Source organism: Mobula hypostoma, chromosome 12, assembly GCF_963921235.1.
Source record: "Mobula hypostoma chromosome 12, sMobHyp1.1, whole genome shotgun sequence".
Lineage (NCBI taxonomy): Eukaryota > Metazoa > Chordata > Chondrichthyes > Myliobatiformes > Myliobatidae > Mobula > Mobula hypostoma.
Window position 1 is genome coordinate 117945839 of NC_086108.1, and position 24638 is coordinate 117970476.

At 46.1% G+C, this 24638-nt stretch overlaps 1 protein-coding gene across 3 annotated transcripts in view; it reads left to right on the forward strand.

Annotated features, from left to right (window-relative positions):
* LOC134355083 (guanine nucleotide exchange factor VAV3) overlaps nt 1-24638 on the forward strand; it is a 398893-nt gene that overhangs the window by 345946 nt on the left and 28309 nt on the right. For all 3 annotated transcript variants that reach the window (XM_063064827.1, XM_063064829.1, XM_063064828.1), the window contains 2 exons: nt 331-365; nt 7766-7882. In XM_063064827.1, the coding sequence (XP_062920897.1) occupies nt 331-365; nt 7766-7882 (152 nt within the window). The remainder of the gene's footprint in view (nt 1-330; nt 366-7765; nt 7883-24638) is intronic.

Here is a 24638-nt window from a genome sequence, read left to right on the forward strand (position 1 = left end):
AAAGATCTCCGGGTTCCAGGTATAGTTCCCAGCTGGTCCTGATGCTCCAGCTGTGAGACCCAAAGATCTCCCTGTATTCCAGGTATAGTTCCCAGCTGATCCTGGTGCTCCAGGTGTATATTCCTGTGTTCCAGAGCTGCTCCCAGTCTACCAGATGTGGTCCAACAGGGCTCTTGTGTTGTTTTCAAGTAATGTCTGCTCTTCATACTCAAAACTCTGATACAAATCCCAACATTCCTGACAATATAAAGAGCTGGGAATTCTCTCAATGTACTTTTGATGACTGATCTCCCAGAATGCAGTCTGTGATAGTTTGTTCTTTGCTTACAGGTTCCAAAACGTATGGATTACTCAGGATTTGCATGGTACGTATGTGCATCACACCAGTACCCAGAGGCACAGCCAAACACCAGCATACAATTGTTGACTCAGCTGGTTAAAGCAGTGGCTGATGGGGGTTAGCATCGACTCAGCCCAATTCTAGCATACAATTGTTGACTCAGTTGGTCAAAACAGTGGCTGGTGGTGTGAGGGACTCTCAGAACTCATGATTGCTGTTGTGAGGAGGAATGTACAAAGCACTTTATAAAAAACACTGGTGTCAGGGTATGAGTGGAACTGACTGCTTCATGTCAGCAGCTCACTCCTTGTCCAGCAGAGAAAGATCATTTTAGTATACTATGCCTTTCTAATTTTTTTCTCCAAAACTGGATGACCATACATTTTTCGACATTATATTCCACCTACCTTGTCCTGCCCCATTCATTTACCCTTCCTATATCCTACCTACAACCTCTCACAACCTATACAATCACCCAGCTTTGTATACTAGGATACATTACACAGGATAAACCCTCTCCTTTCCCTCCATTGACAAATCTTTCCTCCACACAAACCATTAATGTAGACTCTCAACTGCCAGAGTCCCTGCAGCTGTCCACCAGTCTGAAAATGACCAATTTTTTTTCCATTCTGTGATGATGAGGTTATTGGCTTCACTCTCAAATGAACAACACATCTCATGGACACTATGTTTGAAAGAACTGGGAAGCAATTGCCAGTTTTTCCAGATTCTTGTGTCTGGCACTTGTATTGTATTCTTGTATCAGGTACTACTTGTGTTTAAACAAGTATCAATATTCCAAAGTATTTCATTTATTGTGTGTATTTTGGGATGTCCTGGTGTGGACAGAGGTTCAAACTTCAAGTAAGTTTATTATCAAAAAAACATATACAACCCTAAGATTCGTTTTCTTATGGGTATACTCTGTAAATCCAAGAACCATAATAGAATCAATGAAAGATCACACACAACAGGACAGGACAAACAACCAGGGTCCATAAGACAACAAACTGTAAATACAAAGAAAAAAATACGTAATAATAAATAAGCAACAAATATCAAGTTCATAGGTTGTGGGAACAGTTCTGTAATGGGGCAAGTGAAATTATCCCCACTGGTTTAAGAGTCTGAAAGTTAAGGAATAATAACTGTTCCTGAACCCAGTAGTGTGGACCCTGAGGCTCCTGTACCTTCTTCCTGATGGCAGCAGTGAGAAGAGAGCATACCCTGGGTGGTTTGGTCCTTAATGATGAATGTTGTTTTCTTGTGACATCGCTCCGTGTAGATGTGCTCAATGGTGGGGAGGGTTTTACCTGTGATGGACCTCAATGTATCCATTACTTTTTGAAGGATTTTCTGTTCAAGGGTCTTAGTGTTTCCATACCAGGCTGTATTGCAACCAATTAATATACTCTCCACCAACACCTATAGAAGTTTATCAAGGATTTTGATGCCATATCAAATCTTTGCATACATCTAAGGAAATAGAGGTGATGCAGTGCTTCTTCATATTTGCACTTACATACTGGACGCAGGACAGGTCCTCCCAAATAATAATACTGAAGAATTTAAATTTTCTGATCTTTCCAACTCTGATCCTCTGATGAGGACTGGCTCGTGGACCTCCAGTTTTCCCCTCTTGAAGTCAATAATCAGCAAAATTAGACTATTTGACCCATCAAGGTTGCTCCATCATTTCACCATGGCTAATCCATTTCTCCTCTCAGCCCCAAACTCCTGCCTTCCCCATGTCCCTTCATGCCCTAAACAATCACCAATCTGTCAAACTCTGCCAAAAATATTCATAAAGACTTGGCCTCCACATCTGCCTGTGGCAAAGAATTCCACAGATAAACCACTCACTAGCCAAAGAAAGGACACTCCTCTATTCTGAGGCTGTGTCCTCTGGTTTTAGACTCTCCCACCATAGGAAACATCCTCTCCACTTCCACTCTATCAAGGTCTTTCACATTCAATAGTTTTCAATGAAGCCACCCCTGGTTCTTCTAAATTCCAGCGAATAAAGGCCTAGAGCCATCAAATGCTTTTCATATGACAAGCCATTCAGGCCTGGAAACATTTTCGTGAACCTCCTTTAAACCCTGTCCAGTTTCAGCAAATACTTTCTACAGTATTTCAGTGGAGTAAAGGAAATTACAGTGGCATGAGAGAGGAACTGGCCAAAGTTGACTGGAAAGGGACACTAGCAGGAAGGACGGCAGAGCAGCAGTGGCTGGAGTTTATGCGAGAAGTGAGGAAGGTGCAAGACAGACATATTCCAAAAAAGAAGAAATTTTTGAATGAAGAAAGGATGCAACCGTGGCTGACAAGAGAAGTCAAAGCCAAAGTTAAAGGAGAGGGCATACAAGGAAGCAAAAATTAGTGGGAAGACAGAGGATTGGGAAGTTTTTAAAAGCTTACAAAAGGAAACTAAGAAGGTCATTAAGAGGGAAAAGATGAACTATGAAAGGAAGCTAGCAAATATTTCAAGTATATAAAGAGTAAAAGACAGGAGAGAGTAGATATAGGACCGATAGAAAATGATGTTGGAGAAATTGTAATGGGAAATAAGGAGGTGGCAGAGGAACTGAATGAGTATTTTGCATCAGTCTTCACTGAGGAAGACATCAGCAGTATACCAGACACTCAAGGGTGTCAGGGAAGAGAAGTGTGCGCAGTCGCAATTACAACAGAGAAAGTACTCAGGAAGCTGAATAGTCCAAGGGTAGATAAATCTCCCGGACCAGATGGAATGCACCCTCATGTTCTGAAGGAAGTAGTTGTGGAGATTGTGGAGGCATTAGCAATGATCTTTCAAAAGTCAATATATTCTGACATGGTTCTGGAGGACTGGAAGATTACAAATGTCACTCTGCTATTTAAGAAGGGGGCAAGGAAGCAAAAAGGACATTGTAAACCTGTTAGCTTCATATTGGTGGTTGGGAAGTTGTTGGAGGCAATTGGCAAGGATGAGGTTATGGAGTACCTGGAGGCATATGACAAGATAGGCAGAACTCAGCATGGTTTCCTTAAAGGAAAATCCTGTCTGACAAACCTATTGCAATTTTTTGAGGAAATTACCAGTAGGCTAGACATGGGAGATGCAGTGGATGTTGTGTATTTGGATTTTCAGAAGGCCTTTGACAAGGTGCCGCACATGAGGCTGCTTAACAAGATAAGAGCCCATGGAATTACAGGAAAGTTACATACGTGGATAGAGCGTTGACTGATTGGCAGGAAACAGAGAGTGGGAATAAATGGATCCTATTCTGGTTGGCTGCCGGTTACCAGTGGTGTTCCACAGGGGTCCATGTTGGAGCCGCTTCTTTTTATGTTGTACATCAACGATTTGGATTATGGAATAGATGGCTTTGTGGCTAAGTTTGCTGATGATACAAAGATAGGTGGAGGGGCTGGTAGTACTGAGGAAACAGAGTCTGCAGAGAGACTTGTTTCGATTGGGAGACTGGGCAAGGAAGTGGCAAATGAAATACAATGTTGGAAAGTGTATGGTTATGCACTTTGGTAGAAGAAATAAACGGGCAGATGATTATTTAAATGGGGAGAGAATTCAAAGTTCTGAGATGCAACGGGACTTGGGAGTCCTCGTGCAGGATACCCTTAAAGTTAACCTCCAGGCTGAGTCGGTGGTAAAGAAGGTGAATGCAATGTTGGCATTCATTCCTGGAGGAATAGAGTATAGGAGCAGGGATGTGATGTTGAGGCTCTATAAGGCGCTGGTAAGACCTCACTTGGAGTACCGTGGGCAGTTTTGGTCTCCTTATTTAAGAAAGGATGTACTGACGTTGGAGAGGATTCAGAGAAGATTTACTAGAATGATTCCGGGAATGTGAGGAGTAAACATACGAGGAACATTCGACTGCTCTTGGACTGTATTCCTTGGAGTTTAGAAAAAATGAGGGGGGACCTCATAGAAACATCTCGAATGTTGAAAGGCATGGACAGAGTAGATGTGGCAAAGTGGTTTCCCGTGGTGGGGGAGTCAAGTACGAGAGGGCATGACTTAAGGATTGAAGGGCGCCCATTCAGAACAGAGATGCGAAAAAAAATTTTTAGCCAGAGAGTGGTGAGGAATTTGTTGCCACGGGCAGCAGTGGAGGCCAAATCACTGGGTGTATTTATGGCAGAGGTCAATAGCTATCTGAGTAGCCAGGGCATCAAAGGGTATGCTGGCCTTCTCATAGCCCCTCTGGCTCTCCTAATTTCATTCTTAAGCTCCTTCCTGCTAGCCTTACAATCTTCAAGTACTCTATCATTACTTAGTTTTTTGAATCTTTCGTAAGCTCTTCTTTCCTTCTTGACTAGATTTACAACTGCCTTTGTCCACCACTGTTCCTGTGCCCTCTCATCCGTCCCATCTCATTGGAACGTACCTATGCAGGACTCCACGCAAATATCCCCTGAACATTTGCCACATTTCTTCTGTACGTTTCCCTGAGAACATCTGTTGCCATTTTATGCTTCCAAGTTCCTGCCTGATAGCCTCATATTTCCCCTTGCTCCAAATAAATGCTTTCCTTACTTGTCTGTTCCTATCCCTGTCCAATGCTATGGTAAAGGAGATAGAATTGTGATTACTATCTCCAGATTGCTCTCCCACTGAGAGCCCTAACACCTGACCAGGTTAATTTCCCAATAACAGATCAAGCACAGTCTCTCCTCTTGCAGGCTTATCTACATATTGTGTCAGAAAACCTTCCTAAACACACCTAACAAACTCCACCCATCTAAACCCCTTGCTCTAGTGAGATGCCAATCGATATTTGGGAAATTAAAATCTCCCACCACAGATTTCCAGAACCTGTCTCCCTGTCTGCTCCTCGATGTCCCTGTTACTATTGGGTGGTCTATAAAAAACACCCAGTAGAGTTATTGACCCCCTCCTGTTCCTATCTTCTACCACAGAGACTCCATAGACAATCCCTCCATGACTTTCTCCTTTTCTGCAGCCGTGACACTATCTCTGATCAACAGTGCCATGCCCCCACCTCTTTTGCCTCCCTCCCTGTCCTTTCTGAAACATCTAAAGCCTTGTATGAATTTGTCTAGGTCACATGTTTCATTTGAATGAAAAGTTGATGAGGGTAAAGCGGTGGATGTTGTCCATATGGACTACAGCAAGGCCTTTGACAAGATTCCACACGGAAGGTTAGTTAGGAAAGTTCAGTCGTTAGGTATTAATATTGAAGTAGTAAAATGGATTCAGCAGTGGCTGGCTGGGAGACGCCAGAAAGTAGTGGTGGATAACTGTTTGTCAGAGTGGAGGCCGGTGACCAGTGGTGTGCCTCAGGGATCTGTACTGGGTCCAATGTTATTTGTCATATACATTAATGATCTGGATGATGGGGTGGTAAATTGGATTAGTAAGTATGCAGATGATACTAAGATGAGTGAAGTTGTGGATAATGAAGTAGGTTTTCAAAGCTTGCAGAGAGATTTAGGCCAGTTGGAAGAGTGGGCTGAAAGATGGCAGATGGAGTTTAATGCTGATAAATGTGAGGTGCTACATTTTGGTAGGACTAATTAAAATAGGACATAGGTAAATGGTAGGGCATTGAAGAATGCAGTAGAACAGAGGGATCTAGGAATAATGGTGCATAGTTCCCTGAAGGTGGAATCTCATGTGGATAGGGTGGTGAAGACAGCTTTTGGTATCCTAGCCTTTATAAATCAGAGCATTGAGTATAGGAGTTGGGATGTAATGTTGAAATTGTACAAGGCATTGGTGAGGCCAAATTTGGAGTATTGTATACAGTTTTGGTCACTGAATTATAGGAAAGATGCCAACAAAATAGAGAGAGTACAGAGAAGATTTACTAGAATGTTACCTGGGTTTCATCACCTAAGTTACAGAGAAAGGTTGAAAAAGTTGGGTCTTTTTTCTTTGGAGCACAGAAGGTTGAAGGGGGACTTGATAGAGGTATTTAAAATTATGAGGAGGATAGATAGAGTTGACGTGGATAGGCTTTTTCCATTGAGTGGGGGAGATTCAAACAAGAGGACATGAGTTGAGAGTTAAAGGGCAAAAGTTTAGGGGTAACATGAGGGGGAACTTCTTTACTCAGAGAGTAGTAGCTGTGTGGAACGAGCTTCCAGCAGAAGTGGTTGAGGCAGGTTCGATGTTGTCGTTTAACATTAACTTGGACAGCTGTATGGACAGGAAAGCAATGGAGGGTTATGGGCTGAGTGCAGGTCAGTGGGACTAGGTGAGAGTAACAGTTCAGCACGGACTAGAAGGGCCGAGATGGCCTGTTTCCGTGCTGTAATTGTTATATGGTTATATGGAGAAGGCAGGGGAGTGGGACTAAATGGGAGAATGGATCAGCTCATGATAAAATGGTGGAGCAGACTCGATGGGCCCAATGGCTGACTCCTGCTCCTTTGTTTTATGGTCTTATGATAAGGGGCCCAAAACTGCTCACAGTACTCCAAGTGAGGCATCACCAGTGCTTCATAAATTTTCAGCATTACATGCTTGCTTTTATATTCTAGTCCTCTTGAAATGAACATTAACATTGCATTTGCCTTCCTCACCACAGACTCAACCTGCACATTAACCTTTAGGGAATCCTGCAGATGGACTCCCTGTGGAACACCACTAATCACCGGCAGCCAATCAGAAAAGGCTCCCTTTATTCCCACTCTTTGCCTCCTGCCAATCAGCCACGGCTTTGTCCATGCTAGAATCTTTCCTGTAACACCATGGATTTGTACCTTGTTAAGCAGCCTCATGGGTGGCACCTTGTCAAAGGCCTTCTGAGTACACAACATCAACCGATCCTCCTTTGTTTGTCCTGTTTGTTATTTCTTCAAAAAATTCCAGTAGATTTGTCAGGCAAGATTTTCCCTTTACAGAAACTATGCTGACTTCGACTTACTTTATCATTAGTCTCCAAGTACCCTGAAACCTCATCCAGAATAATAGACTCCAACACCTTCCCAGCCACTGAGGTCAGACTGACTGGCCTATAGTTTCCTTTCTTCTGCCTCTCCCCCTTCTTGAAAAGTGGAATGACATTTGCAATTTTCCAGTCTTCCAGAACCATTCCAGAATCTTGTGGTTCTTGAAAGATCATTATTAATGCTTCCATGATCTCTTCAGCCACCTCTTTCAGAGCACTGGAATGTACACCATCTGGTCCTCATGACTTTTCAGGATCCCAAGAACCTTCTGTCTAGTTATGGTAACACTGAATGAGAGGTTGTTGTTATGGAACCACTCAGCTAGACTTTCATTCTCCCTCCTATATGCTGATTTATCCATTTGTTCAGGCCAACAAGTGGTTTTGTCAGCACACTTGAATATGATATCTATAGTGATATAGTGTCTGCCTGCTTGGCTGCGTAAGGTGATACTGTTTTACTGGCTGCTAAGTAACTGGCAGTTTATCCACTTATCAGGTTTGCTGGAGCAATCGATCGGCATCAGGCAGAAGCTGAGTTGATTAACCGTGAGAACAGCACTTTCCTTGTTCGGCAGAGGCCTAAGCAGCTGGACGAATTTGCCATCAGCATCAAGTGAGTTGCTACTGCCCTCAGGCAGGTACAGTGCTGAAGTACAAACAGGTTCAGAGCTCATGTTCAGTGGGATTCACTCCAGGTAACCACTTCACCAACACAAGGGATTCTGCACATGCTGAAAATCCAGAGCAACACACACACATAATGCTGGAGGGACTCAGCAGGCCAGACAGCATCTATGGAAATGAATAAATAGTCAATCTTTCTGGCCAAGACCCTTCATTGAGACTGATCAGGACTGTCCTGATGAAGAGTCTTGGCCTTCATTGTTAATTCATTTCCATAGATGTTGCCTGACCTGCTGAGTTGCTCCAGCACTTTTTGTGTGTTGACTGCTTCACCTGTTTGTCAAAGGGACCAGTAACCAAACAGTGAGCTCAATGGGAAACTTTAGCAACCTCAAGGCCACAGTGGTAGAACATATAACCATATAACAATTATAAGCACAGAAACAGGCCATCTCGGCCCTTCTAGTCCATGCCGAATGCTTACTCTCACCTAGTCCCACCGACCTGCACTCAGCCCACAACCTTCCATTCCTTTCCTGTCCATATACCTATCCAATTTTTCTTTAAATGACAATATCGAACCACTTCTACTGGAAGCTCTTTCCACACAGCCACCACTCTGAGTGAAGAAGTTCCCCATCGTGTTACCCCTAAACTTTTGCCCCTTAACTTTCAACTCATGTCCTCTTGTTTGAATCTCCCCTACTCTCAATGGGAAAAGCCTATCCATGTGAATATCTATCCCCCTCATAATTTTAAATACCTCTATCAAGTCCCCCCTCAACCTTCTACGTTCCAAAGACCTAACTTGTTCAACCTTTCTCTAACTCTGGTCCTGAAACCCAGGTAACATTCTAGTAAATCTTCTCTGTACTCTATTTTGTTGACATCTTTCCTATAATTTGGTGACCAGAACTGTACACAATACTCCAAATTTGGCCTCACCAATGCCTTGTACAATTTCAACATTACATCCCAACTCCTATACTCAATGCTCTGATTTATAAAGGCCAGCATACCAAAAGCTTTCTTCACCACCCTATCCACATGAGATTCCACCTTCAGGGAACTTTGCACCATTATTCCTAAATCACTCTGTTCTACTGCATTCTTCAATGCCCTACCATTTACCATGTACATCCTATTTTGATTAGTCCTACCAAAATGTAGCACCTCACACTTATCAGCATTAAACTCCATCTGCCATCTTTCAGCCCACTCTTCTAACTGGCCTAAATCTCTCTGCAAACTTTGAAAACCTGCTTCATTATCTACTACGCCACCTATCTTAATATCATCTGCATACTTACTAATCCAATTTATCACCCCATCATCCAGATCATTAATGTATATGACAAGTAACATTGGACCCAGTACCTGAGGCACACCACTAGTCACCGGCCTCCAACCTGACACACAGTTATCCACCACTACTCTCTGGCATCTCCCATCCAGTCACTGTTGAATCCATTTTACTATTTCAATATTAATACCTAATAACTGAACCTTCCTAACTAACTTTCCACGTGGAACCTTGCAAAGGCCTTACTGAAGTCCACATAGAAAACATCCACTGTTTTACACTTGTTAACTTTCCTAGGGTCCTCCTCAAAAAATTCAATAAGATTTGTCAAACGTGACCTTCCACGCACAAATACACGTTGACTGTTCCTAATCCGACCCTGTCTAAAAAAAAATTTTCAAAAAAAATAAGAGCAACAAAAACAAACCAGCTCAGACATGTATAAAAAAGAAATAAGCAAAAAAAAAAGACATAACATTAGAGTGATGCCTATTGTTCAAAGTGCTCAGAAATACTAAACATTAAATCTCAAATGAGGGCCATGAGAAATCATCTGGGGGGAAATTTCTCATCCGCCCCGGCCTCGTCCAGGTAGGCGAGAAATGGATCCCAGATAGCCGAAAATTTTTTTTATTGAATTATTTCTCAAGAACCTAAGTTTCTCCATCTGTATGACTGAGATCATATCAGCCATCCATCTTCGAAAGGAAGGGGGAGAAGGTGATTTCCATTCCAACAAGATAAGTCTTTTGGCAACAATCATCCTCAGCATAAGAGACTGTTGTATGGCTGCAGGGAAACAAATAGTAGATTGTGAGCAGCCAAATATAGCGAGACCCTGTCTATCCAGATACTTATATATACCATCTCTAAGAATACTTTCCATTAATTTACCCACCACTGACGTCAAACTTACAGGCAGATAATTGCTAGGTTTACTCTTAGAACCCTTTTTAAACAATGGAACAACATGAGCAATACGCCAATACTCCGGCATCCCCATTTCTAATGACTTTGAAATATTTCTGTCAGAGCCCCTGCTATTTCTACACTAACTTCCCTCAAGGTCCGAGGGAATATCCTATCAGGACCCGGAGACGTATCAACTTTTATATTCCTTAAAAGTGCCAGTACTTCCTCTTCTTTAATCATCATAGTTTCCATAACTTCCCTACTTGTTTCCCTTACCTTACACAATTCAATATCCTTCTCGTTAGTGAATACTGAAAAAAAGAAATGGTTCAAAATCTCCCCTGTCTCTTTTGGCTCCACACATAGCTGTCCACTCTAATTTTCTAAGGGACCAATTTTACCCCTCACTATCCCTTTGCTATTAATATAACTATAGAAACCCTTTGGATTTATTTTCACCTTACTTGCCAAAACAACCTCGTATCTTCTTTAAGCTTTTCTAATTTCTTTCTTAAGATTCTTCTTACATTCTTTATATTCCTCAAGCACCTCATTTACTCCATGTTGCCTATATTTATTGTAGATTTCTCTCTTTTTCCAAACCAAGTTTGCAATATCCCTTGAAAACCATGGCTCTCTCAAACTTTTAACCATTCCTTTCAACCTTACAGAAACAAAGATTCTGTGCCCTCAAAATTTCACCTTTAAATGACCTCCATTTCTCTATTACACCCTTCCCACAAAACAAATTGTTCCAACCCTCTCCTTCTAAATCCTTTTGCATCTCCTCAAAGTTAGCCTTTCTCCAATCAAAAATCTCAACCCTGGGTCCAGACCTATCCTTCTCCATAATTATATTGAAACAAATGGCATTGTGATCACTGGACCCGAAGTGCCCAACACATACTTTCGTCACCTGACCTATCTCATTCCCTAACAGGAGATCCAACACTGCCCCTTCTCTAGTTGGTACCTCTATGTATTGCTGCAAAAAACTATCCTGCACACATTTTTCAAACTCCAAACGATCCAGCCGTTTTACAGAATGGGCTTCCCAGTCAATGTGTGGAAAATTAAAATCTCCCACAATCACAACTTTGTGCTTACTACAAATATCTGCTATCTCCTTACAGATTTGCTCCTCCAATTCTTGTTCCCCATTAGGTGGTCTATAATACACCCCATAAGCATCACTACACCTTTCCCATTCCTCAATTCCACCCAAATAACTTCCCTAGACAAGCCCTCTAATCTATCCTGCCAGAGCACCACTGTAATATTTTCTCTGACAAGCAATGCAACACCTCCCCCCTTGTCTTTCCGATTCTATCACACCTGAAGCAATGAAATCCCAGAATATTTAGTTGCCAATCACACCCCTCCTGCAACCATGTTTCACTAATAGCAACAACATCATATTTCCAGGTATCAATCCATGCTCTAAGCTTATCCACCTTTCTTACAATGCTCCTAGCATTAAAATAAATCCATTTAAGAAATTCTCCACCTCTTACTGTTTATCAATAACGGTGCAAACAACTTTACTATCTCCTTTTTTGTCCTTCTCCCCAACATCTGTTCCTATACTCTTGTTCCTCTCTCCGCTTGTATCTAGTTTAAATCCACTGCAGCCTCTCTAGCAAACCTACCTGCAAGAATATTTGTCCCCCTCCAGTTCAGATGTAAACTGTCCAGCCGAAACAGGTTCCACCCTCCTTGGAAAACTGCCCAATTATCTATAAATCTGAAGCTCTCCCTCCTGCACCATGTCTTCAGTCACGTGTTGATCTGCTCTATCTCACTATTTCTAAACCTGCCTGCACATGGCACTGGTAGCAATCCTGAGATTGCTATCCTGGAGGTCCTGTCTTTTAACGTGGCACCTAACTCCCTAAACTCACCTTTCAGGACCCCCCACGCTCTTCCTACCCACGTCATTGGTCCCTATGTGGACCACAACATCCAGCTGTTCACCCTCCCTCTGTTGCAAGGACGTGGCAGTGGAATGAACCCAAGTGCTGAACACAGACGCGGAGGCCAAGTCAGGAGGCGTTGCGGTCGTAGTGAGCGTGGAATTGGTGTCCAAGAGAGTCTTTACCAGGAGTCTTGGGTTTAGTAACGAATTCAGTAACGATGCTAGACTTAGAACTGATAGTCCTAAGAACCATGGAATGAGGTTACTCATACACGAGTTGTCCAACAAACTGGCAGCTCCTTGTTGTGATCACAGGGTCTTTATCCTGCAGTTTCTGATGGGAAGCAGGTGTGTGTAGTTAGTGGAACCTGGGAATGATTGGAAATTAAATGAGGTGATTGAGACCCAATTCCTGTGATAAATAGTAAGATGGGGGATTGCCAGAAGGGACCATGACAGTAACCCCCCACCTCAACGGGAGCCTCCCGGCAACCCTCCAGGCCTGTCTGGATGGTCCCGATGAAAGTCCTGGATGAAGGAAGGGTCTAGGATGAAGGAGCGGGGGACCCAGGAACGCTCTTCTGGACCGTACCTTTCCCAGTCCACCAGGTATCGGAGACCCCTGCCCCAACGGTGCACATCTAGTAGTCATCGGACGGTGTATGTCGGATGGTTGTTGATGATACGGGCAGGTGGGGGAGCCTCAGCTGGGGGACACAAGGGGCTGACGGAAACTGGCTTTAACTGAGACATGAAAAGTTGGGTGGATGTGCATGGATCTTGGCAGCTTTAGGCGGACCGCTGTGGGATTGATAACCCTGTCAACCTTGAATGGTCCCAGGAAGCGAGGGGCGAGTTTCCTATGTTCGTTTTTGTGCAGGATGTCCTTGGAAAAAAGCCACACCATCTGCCCAGGTTGGTACTCAGATGTCGGAGTCCGGTGTCGTTCGGCTGTCTTCTTATTTCGATTTGTTGATCTGAGTAGGGCTGTGCATGTCTCCTCCCAAATCTTAGGGCACTGATCAATATAGTCCTGAACCAACAGTACCGCAATCTCCTCTTCTTGTGCGGGGAACAGCGGGCGTTGGTACCCAAGGGAGCACTCGAACGGAGACCTTCCAATGGCAGAGCTTACCAGAGAGTTGTGGGTGTACTCAGCCCACGATAGATGGTCGCTCCAGGTCGACGGGTTGTTTGCCGTTACACAACGTAGCATTGCCTCCAGCTCTTGGTTAACCTGTTCCGTCTGCCCATTCATCTGGGGGTGGAAGCCGGATGAGAGGCTGACCGATGCACCTAAGGCTTGACAGAATGCCTTCCATACCTGCGAGACAAACTGGGGACCTCGATCGGAGACGATGTCGCGGGGATTCTGTGGAGGTGGAAGACGTGGCGGACGAGAAGATCTGCGGTTTCTTGAGAGGAGGGTTTAGGAAGGGCCACAAAGTGCACTGCTTTGGAGGAATAGGTCTACCACGATGAGGACAGTGGTGTTTCCGTGGGAACGGGGTAGACCGGTGACAAAGTCTGGGGCGACGTGTGACCAGGACAGGTAGAGGACGAAGTAGACCCACAGGTGGCCGATAAGAGGCCTTTCCCCGGACACAGATGGAACAAGCCGAGACATAAGAACGGGTGTCCCTCTCCATGGACGGCTGCCAAAAGTGCTTCCTCAGGAGAGCCAGGGTCCGATCACTCCCAAGGTGGCAGGTGAACAGGGATGTGTGCCCCCATTGGTGAACCCGAGACCTGACGGAGACGGGCACGTACAGGCAATCGCTGGGTCCATTGCCAGTGTCGGGGTCTTCCCGCTGGGCTTCCTTTACTTTAGACTCAATCTCCCAAGTGAGGGTGGCAACCACGCAGGATGGTGGGAGGATAGTCTCGGAAATGGAGGTGTCATCCTTGGAGTCATGCTGGCGGGCTAGTGCATCTGGCTTCCCGTTCTTGGATCCTGGATGGTACGTGAGGGTAAACTCGAACCCTCCAAAAAACAATGCCTGGCGGGAGTTCAATCGTTTGGCGGTCTGAATATACCCCAGGTTCTTACAATCAGTCCACACCACAAACGGGTGTTCTGCCCCCTCCAGCCAGTGCCTCCATTCTTCCAGTGCTAATTTGACTGCCAGCAGTTCCCGATTCCCCATGTCGTAATTCCGCTCGGTGGGGGACAGTCGGCGAGAGTAGAACATGGAGGGGTGAAGCTTTTTGTCCAAACTTGACCATTGGGATAGGACCACTCCTACCCCGGAGTCAGAGGCGTCCACCTCAAGGATCAATTGACAGGATGGGTCTGGATGGACCAGGATGGGAGTGGTGGTGAAACGCCTCTTCAGGTTGGTGAATGCTGAGTCAGCTTTGGAGTCCCAGCAAAACAGTGTGGTAGGCGAGGTAAGCCGGGTAAGGGGGGAGGGGCTGCTCTCGACTGTAGTATCTGATGAATCTGCGGTAGAAGTTTGCAAACCCCAGGAATCATTGAAGTTGTTTGCGTGTCGTGGGTGCAGGCCATTCCTCCACTGCCCGGATCTTCTCGGGGTCTGCTTTTACCTGCCCGCTTTCAATGATATAACCTAGGAAGCTGACTGAAGGAACGTGGAACTCGCATTTCTCCGCCTTTGCAAATAACTGGTTTTCCCACAGTCTCTGGAGGAAATGACGGACATGGTGTACGTGCTCTTGGGGGCTGCTAGAAAATATCAGGATATCGTCAGGGTAAACAAATACCTTGATAAAGTCCCTCAGTACGTCATTGATCAGGCTTTGGAAAACGGCGGGAGCGTTGGTGAGGCCAAACAGCATGACCAAATATTCAAAGTGGCCCAGAGGTGTATTGAAGGCCGTCTTGCATTCGTTCCCCTCCCTCATCCTGACGAAATGGTAGGCGTTGCGAAGGTCCAGCTTTGAGAAGATGGTGGCTCCATGCAGTGGTTCAAATGCCGAACAAATGAGGGGTAGAGGGTAATTGTTCTTAACTGTTATATTATTTAGGCCTCGGTAGTCGATACAAGGGCGAAGCGTCCTGTCCTTCTTTTCTACAAAAAAGAAACCGGCGCCTACCGGGGAGGATGAAGGCCTGATAATGCCCGCCGCGAGGGACTCGCTAATGTATTTCTCCATTGCCTCTCCCTCCGGTCGGGATAGGTTAAAAAGGCAACTGGTGGGTAGTGGGGCCCCGGGGAGAAGGTCAATGGCACAATCATATGGGTGGTGCGGAGGCAGGGAAAAGGCCCGTTGTTTACTGAACACCTGTCCCAAGTCATGGTACTCTTTGGGGACGCGGGACAAGTCAAGGGGGTTCCAAAACAGGCGGGGTCACGGTAGCTTCTCTGGGAGATGGGGCTGACCGCAGACAGTTGGCATGGCAAGACGGGCTCCATTCGGCTATCCTCCCGGTAGACCAGTCGATATGGAGATTGTGTTGGGTCAGCCATGGATACCCTAGAACTACTGGGGCTTGAGGTGAATGAATGAGACTGAATTGTACCTCCTCCCGATGATTGCTGGATAGGATCAAGGTCAGGGGCAGCGTACAGTGGATCACCCGAGCCAGCAGTTTTCCGTCCAGAGCCCGGGCCTCCAGGGGGGTGGTTAGTGGCTGGTGAGGTATTCCGGTCTGGGTGGCTATCTCTTCGTCCAGCAAATTGCCTCAGCACCAGAATCCACCAAAGTGGATAGGGACAGGGACTGTTGTTGGTAATTCGCGGTTGCCGGGATCTGCATCCGAGTCTGGGGTGCTGAAGGGAGTATCATTTGGCTCACCAGAGCTCCCTTTCTCACTGGTGAGCCCTCCCTTTTGGCCGCTGAGGGCAGGTATCCCGTAAATGTCCTGGCTGGCCACAATAGTAGCAATCCCCAGCTCACCACCTCCGAATTCGTTCGGCCGGGGAGAGACGGTTCCGTCCCAGCTGCATCGGTTCCTCCCCCAGGGGGTGGGGACGGTCAGAGCAGGAGCCACACTGGGAGCGGCTGGGGAAGGGCGGCTGGCTGAGACTGGTAAGGTGGACTGTGGGCTTCCCCAAGGAGCGGGGCGACTGGTTCTCTCTCTCTGACGCTGCTGAAGTTGATAATCTAATCGAATGGCTAGCGAGATCAGAGTCCAGACAGTCCGTGTCGTTTCTCACGGCCAACTCTTGTCTTGTCCAAGAGGCCCTGTCGAAACACCTCCCATAGGGCCTCGACATTCCACCCGGAGTCTGCGGCTAAGGTCCGGAACTCAATGGAATACCTGGCCACACTTCGTGAAGCCTGACGAAGAGTAAACAACCGTTTCACTGCGTCCTTACTGCGAATGGATTGTTCGAAGACTTTCCTCATTTCAGCGACAAGGGAGGAGTAGGAGGAACAAACCTCAGGTCGGTTATCCCATGTTGTGGTTGCCCAAGGTAAGGAGGCATGGGATTCAAGGAGACCTTGCTTTGTGAACCCAGAAATGTCTTTCCCATAGAAAGCAAAGGGGGGTTGTAGATGGTTTGTATTCTGAATGGAGTTCGGTGATCTGGTCTGGGATCCCTCTTCTTTGTGATTTTTATAAATAATCTGGATGAAGAAGTAGAAGGGTGGGTTAGTAAATTTGCTGATGACACATAAGTTGGGGTTGTTGTGAATAGTCTGGAGGGTTGCTAGAAGTTACAGCGTGACATCAATAGGATGCAGAACTGGGCTGATAAGTGGCAGTTCAATCCAGATAAGTGTGAAGTGGTTCATTTCTGTAGGTCAAATTTGAAGACAGAATATTGTATTAATGTTAAGACTCTTGGCAGTGTGGGAGATCAAACAGATCTTGGAGTCTATGTACATAGGATACTCAAAGCTGGTGCACAGGTTGTTAGTATTGTTAGGAAGGCATATCGTGTGTTGGCATTCATCAGCCGTTGTCAGACCCCACTTGGAGTAATGTGTTCAGTTCTGGTCACCTCACTACAGGAAGGATGTTGATACTATAGAAAGAGTACGGAGGAGGTTTACAAGGATATTGTCTGGATTGGAGAACATGCCTTATGAGAATAGGTTGAGTTAACTTTCTTGGAGTGACAGAGGATGAGAGGTGATGTGACAGAGGTGCATAAGATGATGAGAGGCATTGATCGTGTGGATAGCCAGAGGCTTTTTCCCAGGGCTGAAATGGCTAACACGAGTGGGCATAGTTTTAAGGTGCTTGGAAGTTGGTACCAAGGGAATGTCGGGGTAAGTTTTTCACACAGAGTGTGGTGGGTGCATGGAATGCACTGCCAGCGATGGTGGTAGAGGCAGATACAACAGGGTCTTTTAAGAGACTCTTAGATAGGTACATGGAGCTTAGAAAAATAGAGGGCTATGCGGTAGGAAAATTGTAGGCAGTTTCTGGAGTAGATTACGTGGTCGGCACAACATTGTGGGCTGGAGGGCCTGTAATGTGCTATAGATTTCTATGTTCTGTGTTCGATCTAGATAGAAGTGTTAACATCAGGCAAACACAACATGGATTAATGAAGGGCAGGTACTGTTGGACAAGCTCACTGGAATTCTTTGAGGATTTAAGGAACACAGTGGATCGGGAGGATCCCTATCTCTCTGAGGTGGATGTTGACCTGCAGAGTTTATTTCAATAAGCTGCCACATAAAAGAAATCCATGAGGATGCAATATCTTTTATGTAACACCATAGGATTTTATTTGTTAAGCAGCCTCGGGTGGCACCTTATCAAATGCCTTCTGAAGATTCAAATAAATGGCAGTGGATGTCTTTACATAGAAACAGAGAAAACCCTCAGCAAAATACAGGACTTTCGGCCCACAGAGTTGTGCCGAACATGTCCCTACCTTAGAAATTACTAGGCTTACCTGTAGCCCTCTATTTTACTAAGCTCCATGTACCTATCCAAAAAGTCTCTTAAAAGACCCTATTGTATCCGCTTCCACCACCGTTGCTAGCAGCCCAATCCACGCACTCACCACTCTCTGAGTAAAAAACTTACCCCTGACATCTCCTCTGTACCTACTCCCCAGCACCTTAAACTTGTGTCCTCTTGTGGCAACCATTTCAGCCCTGGGAAAAAGCCTCTGACTATATACATGATCAATGCCTCTCATCATCTTATACACCTCTATCAGGTCACCTGTCATCTTCCGTCACTCCAAGGAGAAAAGGCTGAGTTCACTCAACCTATTCTCATAAGACATGCTCCCCCAATCCAGGCAACATCCTTGTAAACCTCCTCTGCACCCTTTCTATGGCTTCCACATCTTTCCTGTAGTGAGGTGACCAGAACTGAGCACAGTACTCCAAGTGGGATCTGACCAGCGTCCTATATAGCTGCAACTTTACCTCTTGGCTCCTAAATTCAATTCCACGATTGATGAAGGCCAAAACACTGCACACCTTCTTAACCACAGAGTCAACCTGCGCAGTTGCTTTGAGAGTCCTATGGACTCGGACCCCAAGACCCCTCTGATTCTCCACTCTGCCAAGAGTCGTAGAACAGTACAGCACAGTACAGGCTCTTCAGCCCAGAATGTTGTGCCGACCCTTAAACCCTGCCTCCCCACCTTAAATTCCTCCATATACTTGTCTAGAGGTCTCCTAAATTTCACTAGTGTATCTGCCTCCACCACTGACTCAGGCAGTGCATTCCACGCACCAACCACTCTCTGAGTAAAAAACCTTCCTCTAATATCCCCCTTGAACTTCCCAACCCCCACCTTAAAGCCATGTCCTCTTGTATTGAGCCCTGGTGCCCTGGGGAAGAGGCGCTGGCTGTCCGCTTTATCTATTCCTCTCAATATTTTGTACACCTCTATCATGTCTTCCCTCATCCTCCTTCTCTCCAGAGAGTAAAGGCCTAGCTCCCTTAATCTCTGATCATAATGCATACTCACTAAATCAGGCAGCATCCTGGTAAATCTCCTCTGTACCCTTTCCAATGCTTCCACATCCTTCTTATAGTGAGGCGACCAGAACTGGACACAGTACTCCAAGTGTGACCGAACCAGAGTTTTATAGAGTTGCATCATTACCCCGCGACTCTTAAACTCTATTCCTCCACTTATGAAAGCTAACACTCCATAAGCTTTCTTAACTACCCTATCTACCTGTGAGGCAATGTTCAGGGACCTGTGGACATGTACCCCCAGAACCCTCTGCTCCTCCACACTACCAAGTATCCTGCCATTTACTTTGTACTCTGCCTTGGAGTTTATCCTTCCAAAGTGTACCACCTCACACTTCTCCGAGTTGAACTCCATCTGCCACTTCTCAACCCACACCTGCATCTTGTCAATGTCTCTCTGCAATCTTCGACAATCCTCTACACTATCCACAACACCACCAACCTTTGTGTCGTCTGCAAACTTGCCAACCCACCCTTCTACACTGAGATCCAGGTCTTTAATAAAAATCACAGAAAGGAGAGGTCCCAGAACCGATCCTTGTGTGACACCACTCATCACAACCCTCTAATCTGAATGTACTCCCTCCACCACCACCCTCTGCTTTCTGCAGGCAAGCCAATTCTGAATCCACCTGGCCAAACTTCCCTGGATCCCATGCCTTCTGACTTTCTGAATAAGCCTATCGTGTGGAACCTTGTCAAATGCCTTAGTAAAATCCATATAGATCACATCCACTGCACCACCCTCATCTATATGCCTGGTCACCTCCTTAAAGTACTCTATCAGGCTTGTTAGACACGATCTGCCCTTCACAAAGCCATGCTGACTGTCCCTGATCAGACCATGATTCTCTAAATGCCTATAGATCCTATCTCTAAGAATCTTTTCCAACAGCTTTCCCACCACAGACGTAAGGCTCACTGGTCTATAATTACCCGGACTATCCCTACTACCTTTTTTGAACAAGGGGACAACATTCGACTCCTTCCAATCCTCCGGTACCATTCCTGTGGACGATGAGGTCATAAAGATCCTAGCCAGAGGCCCAGCAATCTCTTCCCTCGTCTTGTGGAGCAGCCTGGGGAATATTCCGTCAGGCCCCGGGGACTTATTTGTCCTAATGTATTTTAACAATTCCAACACCTCCTCTCCCTTAATATCAACATGCTGCAGAACATCAACCTCACTCATATTGTCCCCGTCAACAAGTTCCCTCTCAATGGTGAATACCGAAGAGAAGTATTCATTGAGGACCTTGCTCACTTCCACTGCCTCCAGGCACATCTTCCCATCTTTATCTCTAATCGGTCCTATCTTCACTCCTGTCATCCTTTTTTTCTTCACATAATTGAAGAATGCCTTGGGGTTTTCCTTTACCCTACTCACCAAGGCCTTCTCATGCCCCCTTCTTGCTCTTCTCAGCCCCTTCTTAAGCTCCTTTCTTGCTTCCCTATATTCCTCAATAGACCCATCTGATCCTTGCTTCCTAAACCTCATGTGTGCTGCCTTCTTCCTCCTGACTAGATTTTCCACCTCACTTGTCACCCATGGTTCCTTCACCCTACCATTCTTTATCTTCCTCACCGGGACAAATTTATCCCCAACATCCTGCGAGAGATCTCTAAACATCGACCACATGTCCATAGTACATTTCCCTGCAAAAACATCATCCCATTTCACACCCGCAAGTTCTAGCCTTATAGCCTCATAACTGGCCCTTCCCCAATTAAAAATTTTCCTGTCCTCTCTGATTCTATCCTTTTCCATGATAATGCTAAAGGCCAGGGAGTGGTGGTCACTGTCCACCAGATGCTCACCCACTGAGAGATCTGTGACTTAACCCGGTTCTTTACCTAATACTAGATCTAGTATGGCATTCCCCCTAGTCGGCCTGTCAACATCCTGGACACACTTAACAAACTCTGCCCCGTCTAAACCATTGGAACTAATCAGGTGCCAATCAATATTAGGGAAGTTAAAGTCACCCATGATAACAACCCTGTTATTTTTGCACCTTTCCAAAATCTGCCTCCCAATCTGCTCCTCTGTATCTCTGCTGCTACCAGGGGGCCTATAGCATACTCCCAATAGAGTAACTGCTCCCTTCCTGTTCCTGACTTCCACCCATATTGACTCAAAAGAGGATCCTGCTACATTATCCACCCTTTCCATAGCTGTAATAGTATCCCTGACCAGTAATGCCACCCCTCCTCCCCTTCCTCCCTCTCTATCCCTTTAAAAACACTGAAATCCAGGAATATTGAGCATCCATTCCTGCTCTGGTGCCAGCCAAGTCTCTGTAATGGCCACTACATCATAATTCCATGTATGTATCCAAGCTCTCAGTTCATCACCTTTGTTCCTGATGCTTCTTGCATTGAGGTACACACACTTTAGCCCTTCTACCTTCCTACCTTTACACCCTTTATTCTGCTTCTCTTTCCTCAAAATCTTTTTATATGTTAGATCTGGCTTTACTCCATTCACTATACTTGCAGTTCTCGCATGACCTTTATCCTCCTCCACCTCACTATCTGCTCTAACACTCTGGTTCCCCTCCCCCTGCAAATCTAGTTTAAACCCCCTGAACAGAACTAGCAAACCTTCCCGCAAGGATGTTGGTCCCCCTCTAGTTCAGGTGCATCCCGTCCCATCGGAACAGGTCCCACCTTCCCTGGAACAAGGCCCAATTGTCCAGAAACATGAAGCCCTCCCTCCTGCACCAACTCCTTAGCCACGTATTTAGCTGCATTATCTTCCTATTTCTAGCCTCACTAGCATGTGGCACTGGTAGCGATCCTGAGATTGCAACCCTGGAGGTCCTGTCCTTCAACTTTGCACCTAACTCCCTAAATTCTCTTTGCAGGACCTCCTCTTTCTCCTATCCATGTCATTCGTCCCTACATGGACAATGACATCTGGCTGCTCACCCTCCCTCCTGAGAATATTGAGAACTTGATCTGAGATATTGCGGACCCTGGCACCAGGGAGGCAACAGACCATCCGGGATTCTCGATCTCTCCCACAGAACCTCTTATCTGTCTCTCTATCGAATCCCCTATCACTACTGCTCTCCTCTTTTCCCTCATTCCCTTCTGAACTGAGGGTCCAGTCTCAGTGCCAGAGACACGATCACTCCAACTTGTCCCTGGTAGGTCGTCCCCACCAACAGTATCCAAAACAGTATACTTATTGTTGATGGGAACAGCCACAGGGGTGCTCTGCTCATTCTGTCTATTCCCCTTCCCTCTCCTGACAGTCACCCAGCTAACTGCCTCCTAACTTTTAGGGGTGACTATCTCCCTGTAACTCCTGTTTATTTCTGCCTCTGCCTCACGAATGATCCGAAGTTCATCCAGCTCCAGCTCCAGTTCCCTAACTCAGTTTGTCAGGAGCTGCAGCTGGATGCACCTTTTACAGATGTAGTCATCAGGGACAATTGTGCTCACCCTGACTTACCATTAATACTATATTGTGCCATCATATTTGACCTGCCAAAATGAACAATGAGGAGGCCACTTATGGACATATCTGAATGGGAATGGGAAGCAGAGTTGAAGTGGGTAGCTACAGGGAGATTCTGTCTGTTGTGACGGATGGAGCGGACGTGCTTGACGAAGCGGTCCCCCAATCTGCGTGGGGTTTCACTGATGTAGAGGAGGCCGCACCGGGAGCACCGGATGCAATAGATGACCCCAGCAGACTCACAAGTGAAGTGTTGCCTCACCTGGAAGGACCGTTTGGGGCCCTGAATGGTGGCAAGAGAGGAGGTGTAGGGACAGGTGTAGCACTTACGCTTACAAGGATAAGTGACAGGTGGGAGATCTGTGGGGAGGGACATGTGGATTAGGAAGTCGCGGAGGGACCGATCCCTGTGGAAAGCAGAGAGGGGTGGAGAGGGAAAGATGTGCTTAGTGGTGGGATCCTGTTGAAGGTGGTGGAAGTTGCAGAGGATAACATGCTGGATCCGGAGGCTGGTGGGGTGGTAGGTGAGGACAAGGGGAACTCTGTCCCTGTTGTGGTGGCGGGAGGATGGGGTGCGGGCCGAAGTGCGGGAAATGGAAGAGATGCGGGTGAGAGCATCATTGATGACGGCAGAAGGGAAACCACAATCCTTAAAGAAAGAGGACATTTGAGATGTCCTGGAACGGAAAGCCTCATCCTGGGAGCAGATGCAGCGGAGAAGGAGGAACTGGGAATAGGGAATGGCATTTTTGCATGTGGCGGGGTGGGAAGAGGTATAGTCGAGGTAGTTATGAGAGTCAGTGGGCTTGTAGAAACGTCAGTGGACAGTCTGTCTCCAGAGATGGAGACTGAAAGATCGAGAAAGGGGAGAGAAGTGTCCGAGATAGACCAAGTGTATTTGAGGGCTGGGTGGAAGTTAGAAGTAAAGTCGATGAAATTAACAAGCTCAGCATGGGTGCAGGAAGCAGCACCAATGTTGTCATCAATGTACCGAAGGATAAGTTGGGGAGCAGTACCAGAATAGGTTTGGAGCACAGATTGTTCCACATAACCAACGAAGGGGCAGGCATAGCTGGGGCCCATGCGAGTTCCCACAGCTACACCCTTAGTCTGAAGCAAGTGGGAAGAGCCAAAAGAGAAGTTATTAGGTGTGAGAACCAGTTCCACCAGCTGGAGGAGGGTAGTGGTGGTGGGGAACTGGTGAGGTCTATTATCTAGCGGGGGGGCTTTGAGGCCTTCTTGATGGGGAATGGAGGTGTATAAGGATTGGACATCCACAGTGAAAATGAAGCGGTCTGGACCGGGGAACTGGAAGTTATTGAAGAGGTGGAGGGCATGGGATGTATCCCGGATGTAGGTGCGGAGGGACTGAACTATGGGTGACAAAATGGAGTCCAGGTAGGCAGATACAAGTTCGTTGGGACAGGAGCAAGCAGAGTTTGGCCCATTACATCTGTTCCACCATTTCATCATGGCTGAAGCTGGATGCACCTCTCACAGTTGTAGTTGTCAGGGACACTGACCCTAACTGTAAAATAACCTTGAGCTCTTATTATTCTTTTGCTTTCTCAGACTGAAGGCTCTCTTCGTTGAAGCCTCGAAGAGCTAAAGCCTCAGGATCACCACGCTCACACTGTCCACTCAGACGATGGCCACTGCAATGATGGTCCCTGCCTTCTTTTAATTTGTTCTTGCCAATCAATTCCAAATGCAGATTGGTCGCTGGTTAAAGCCTTTTCTTTCTGTAGTGACCCACGGCTGGCCTTTCTTTTAGGAGAGTGGACTTGAGTGAAATCCCTTCCTCTCAAAACAGCTGTCCAGAATGGTCATTGGTTAAAGCTCTTTTTCACTCTAGCCACCCACTGCTGGCTTTTCTACTTGGGCAGTGGACCTGAGTGAAATCCCCTCCTCTCAAACTTCCCATGTCCTGATTGGTCGCACGTTAAAACTTGCTTGCTGGCTTTTCAGGAGTTAATAAATTGCGTATGTTTTAGCACCCATTAAGTTAAGAAGTGTGGAGACTTTCTTTTCCTCAATCACGTCATTAGCATTCCAAAACAGTTCAACCTTCTCGATATACAGTCCTTGTGAGCACGATCAAGTTCGGCAACTTTCCCGACTATGGCTATGTCCACACTAGACCAGATAAATCCGTAACCGAAGCCTTTTCTCTTCGTTTTGACCCTCCATCCACACGGAAACGGCGTTTTCCTCCCCCGATACGGAGCTTTTCTAAAACGCTGTCCAGAGTTTAAATCTGAAAACGCCAGGTGGATGGTGTAGT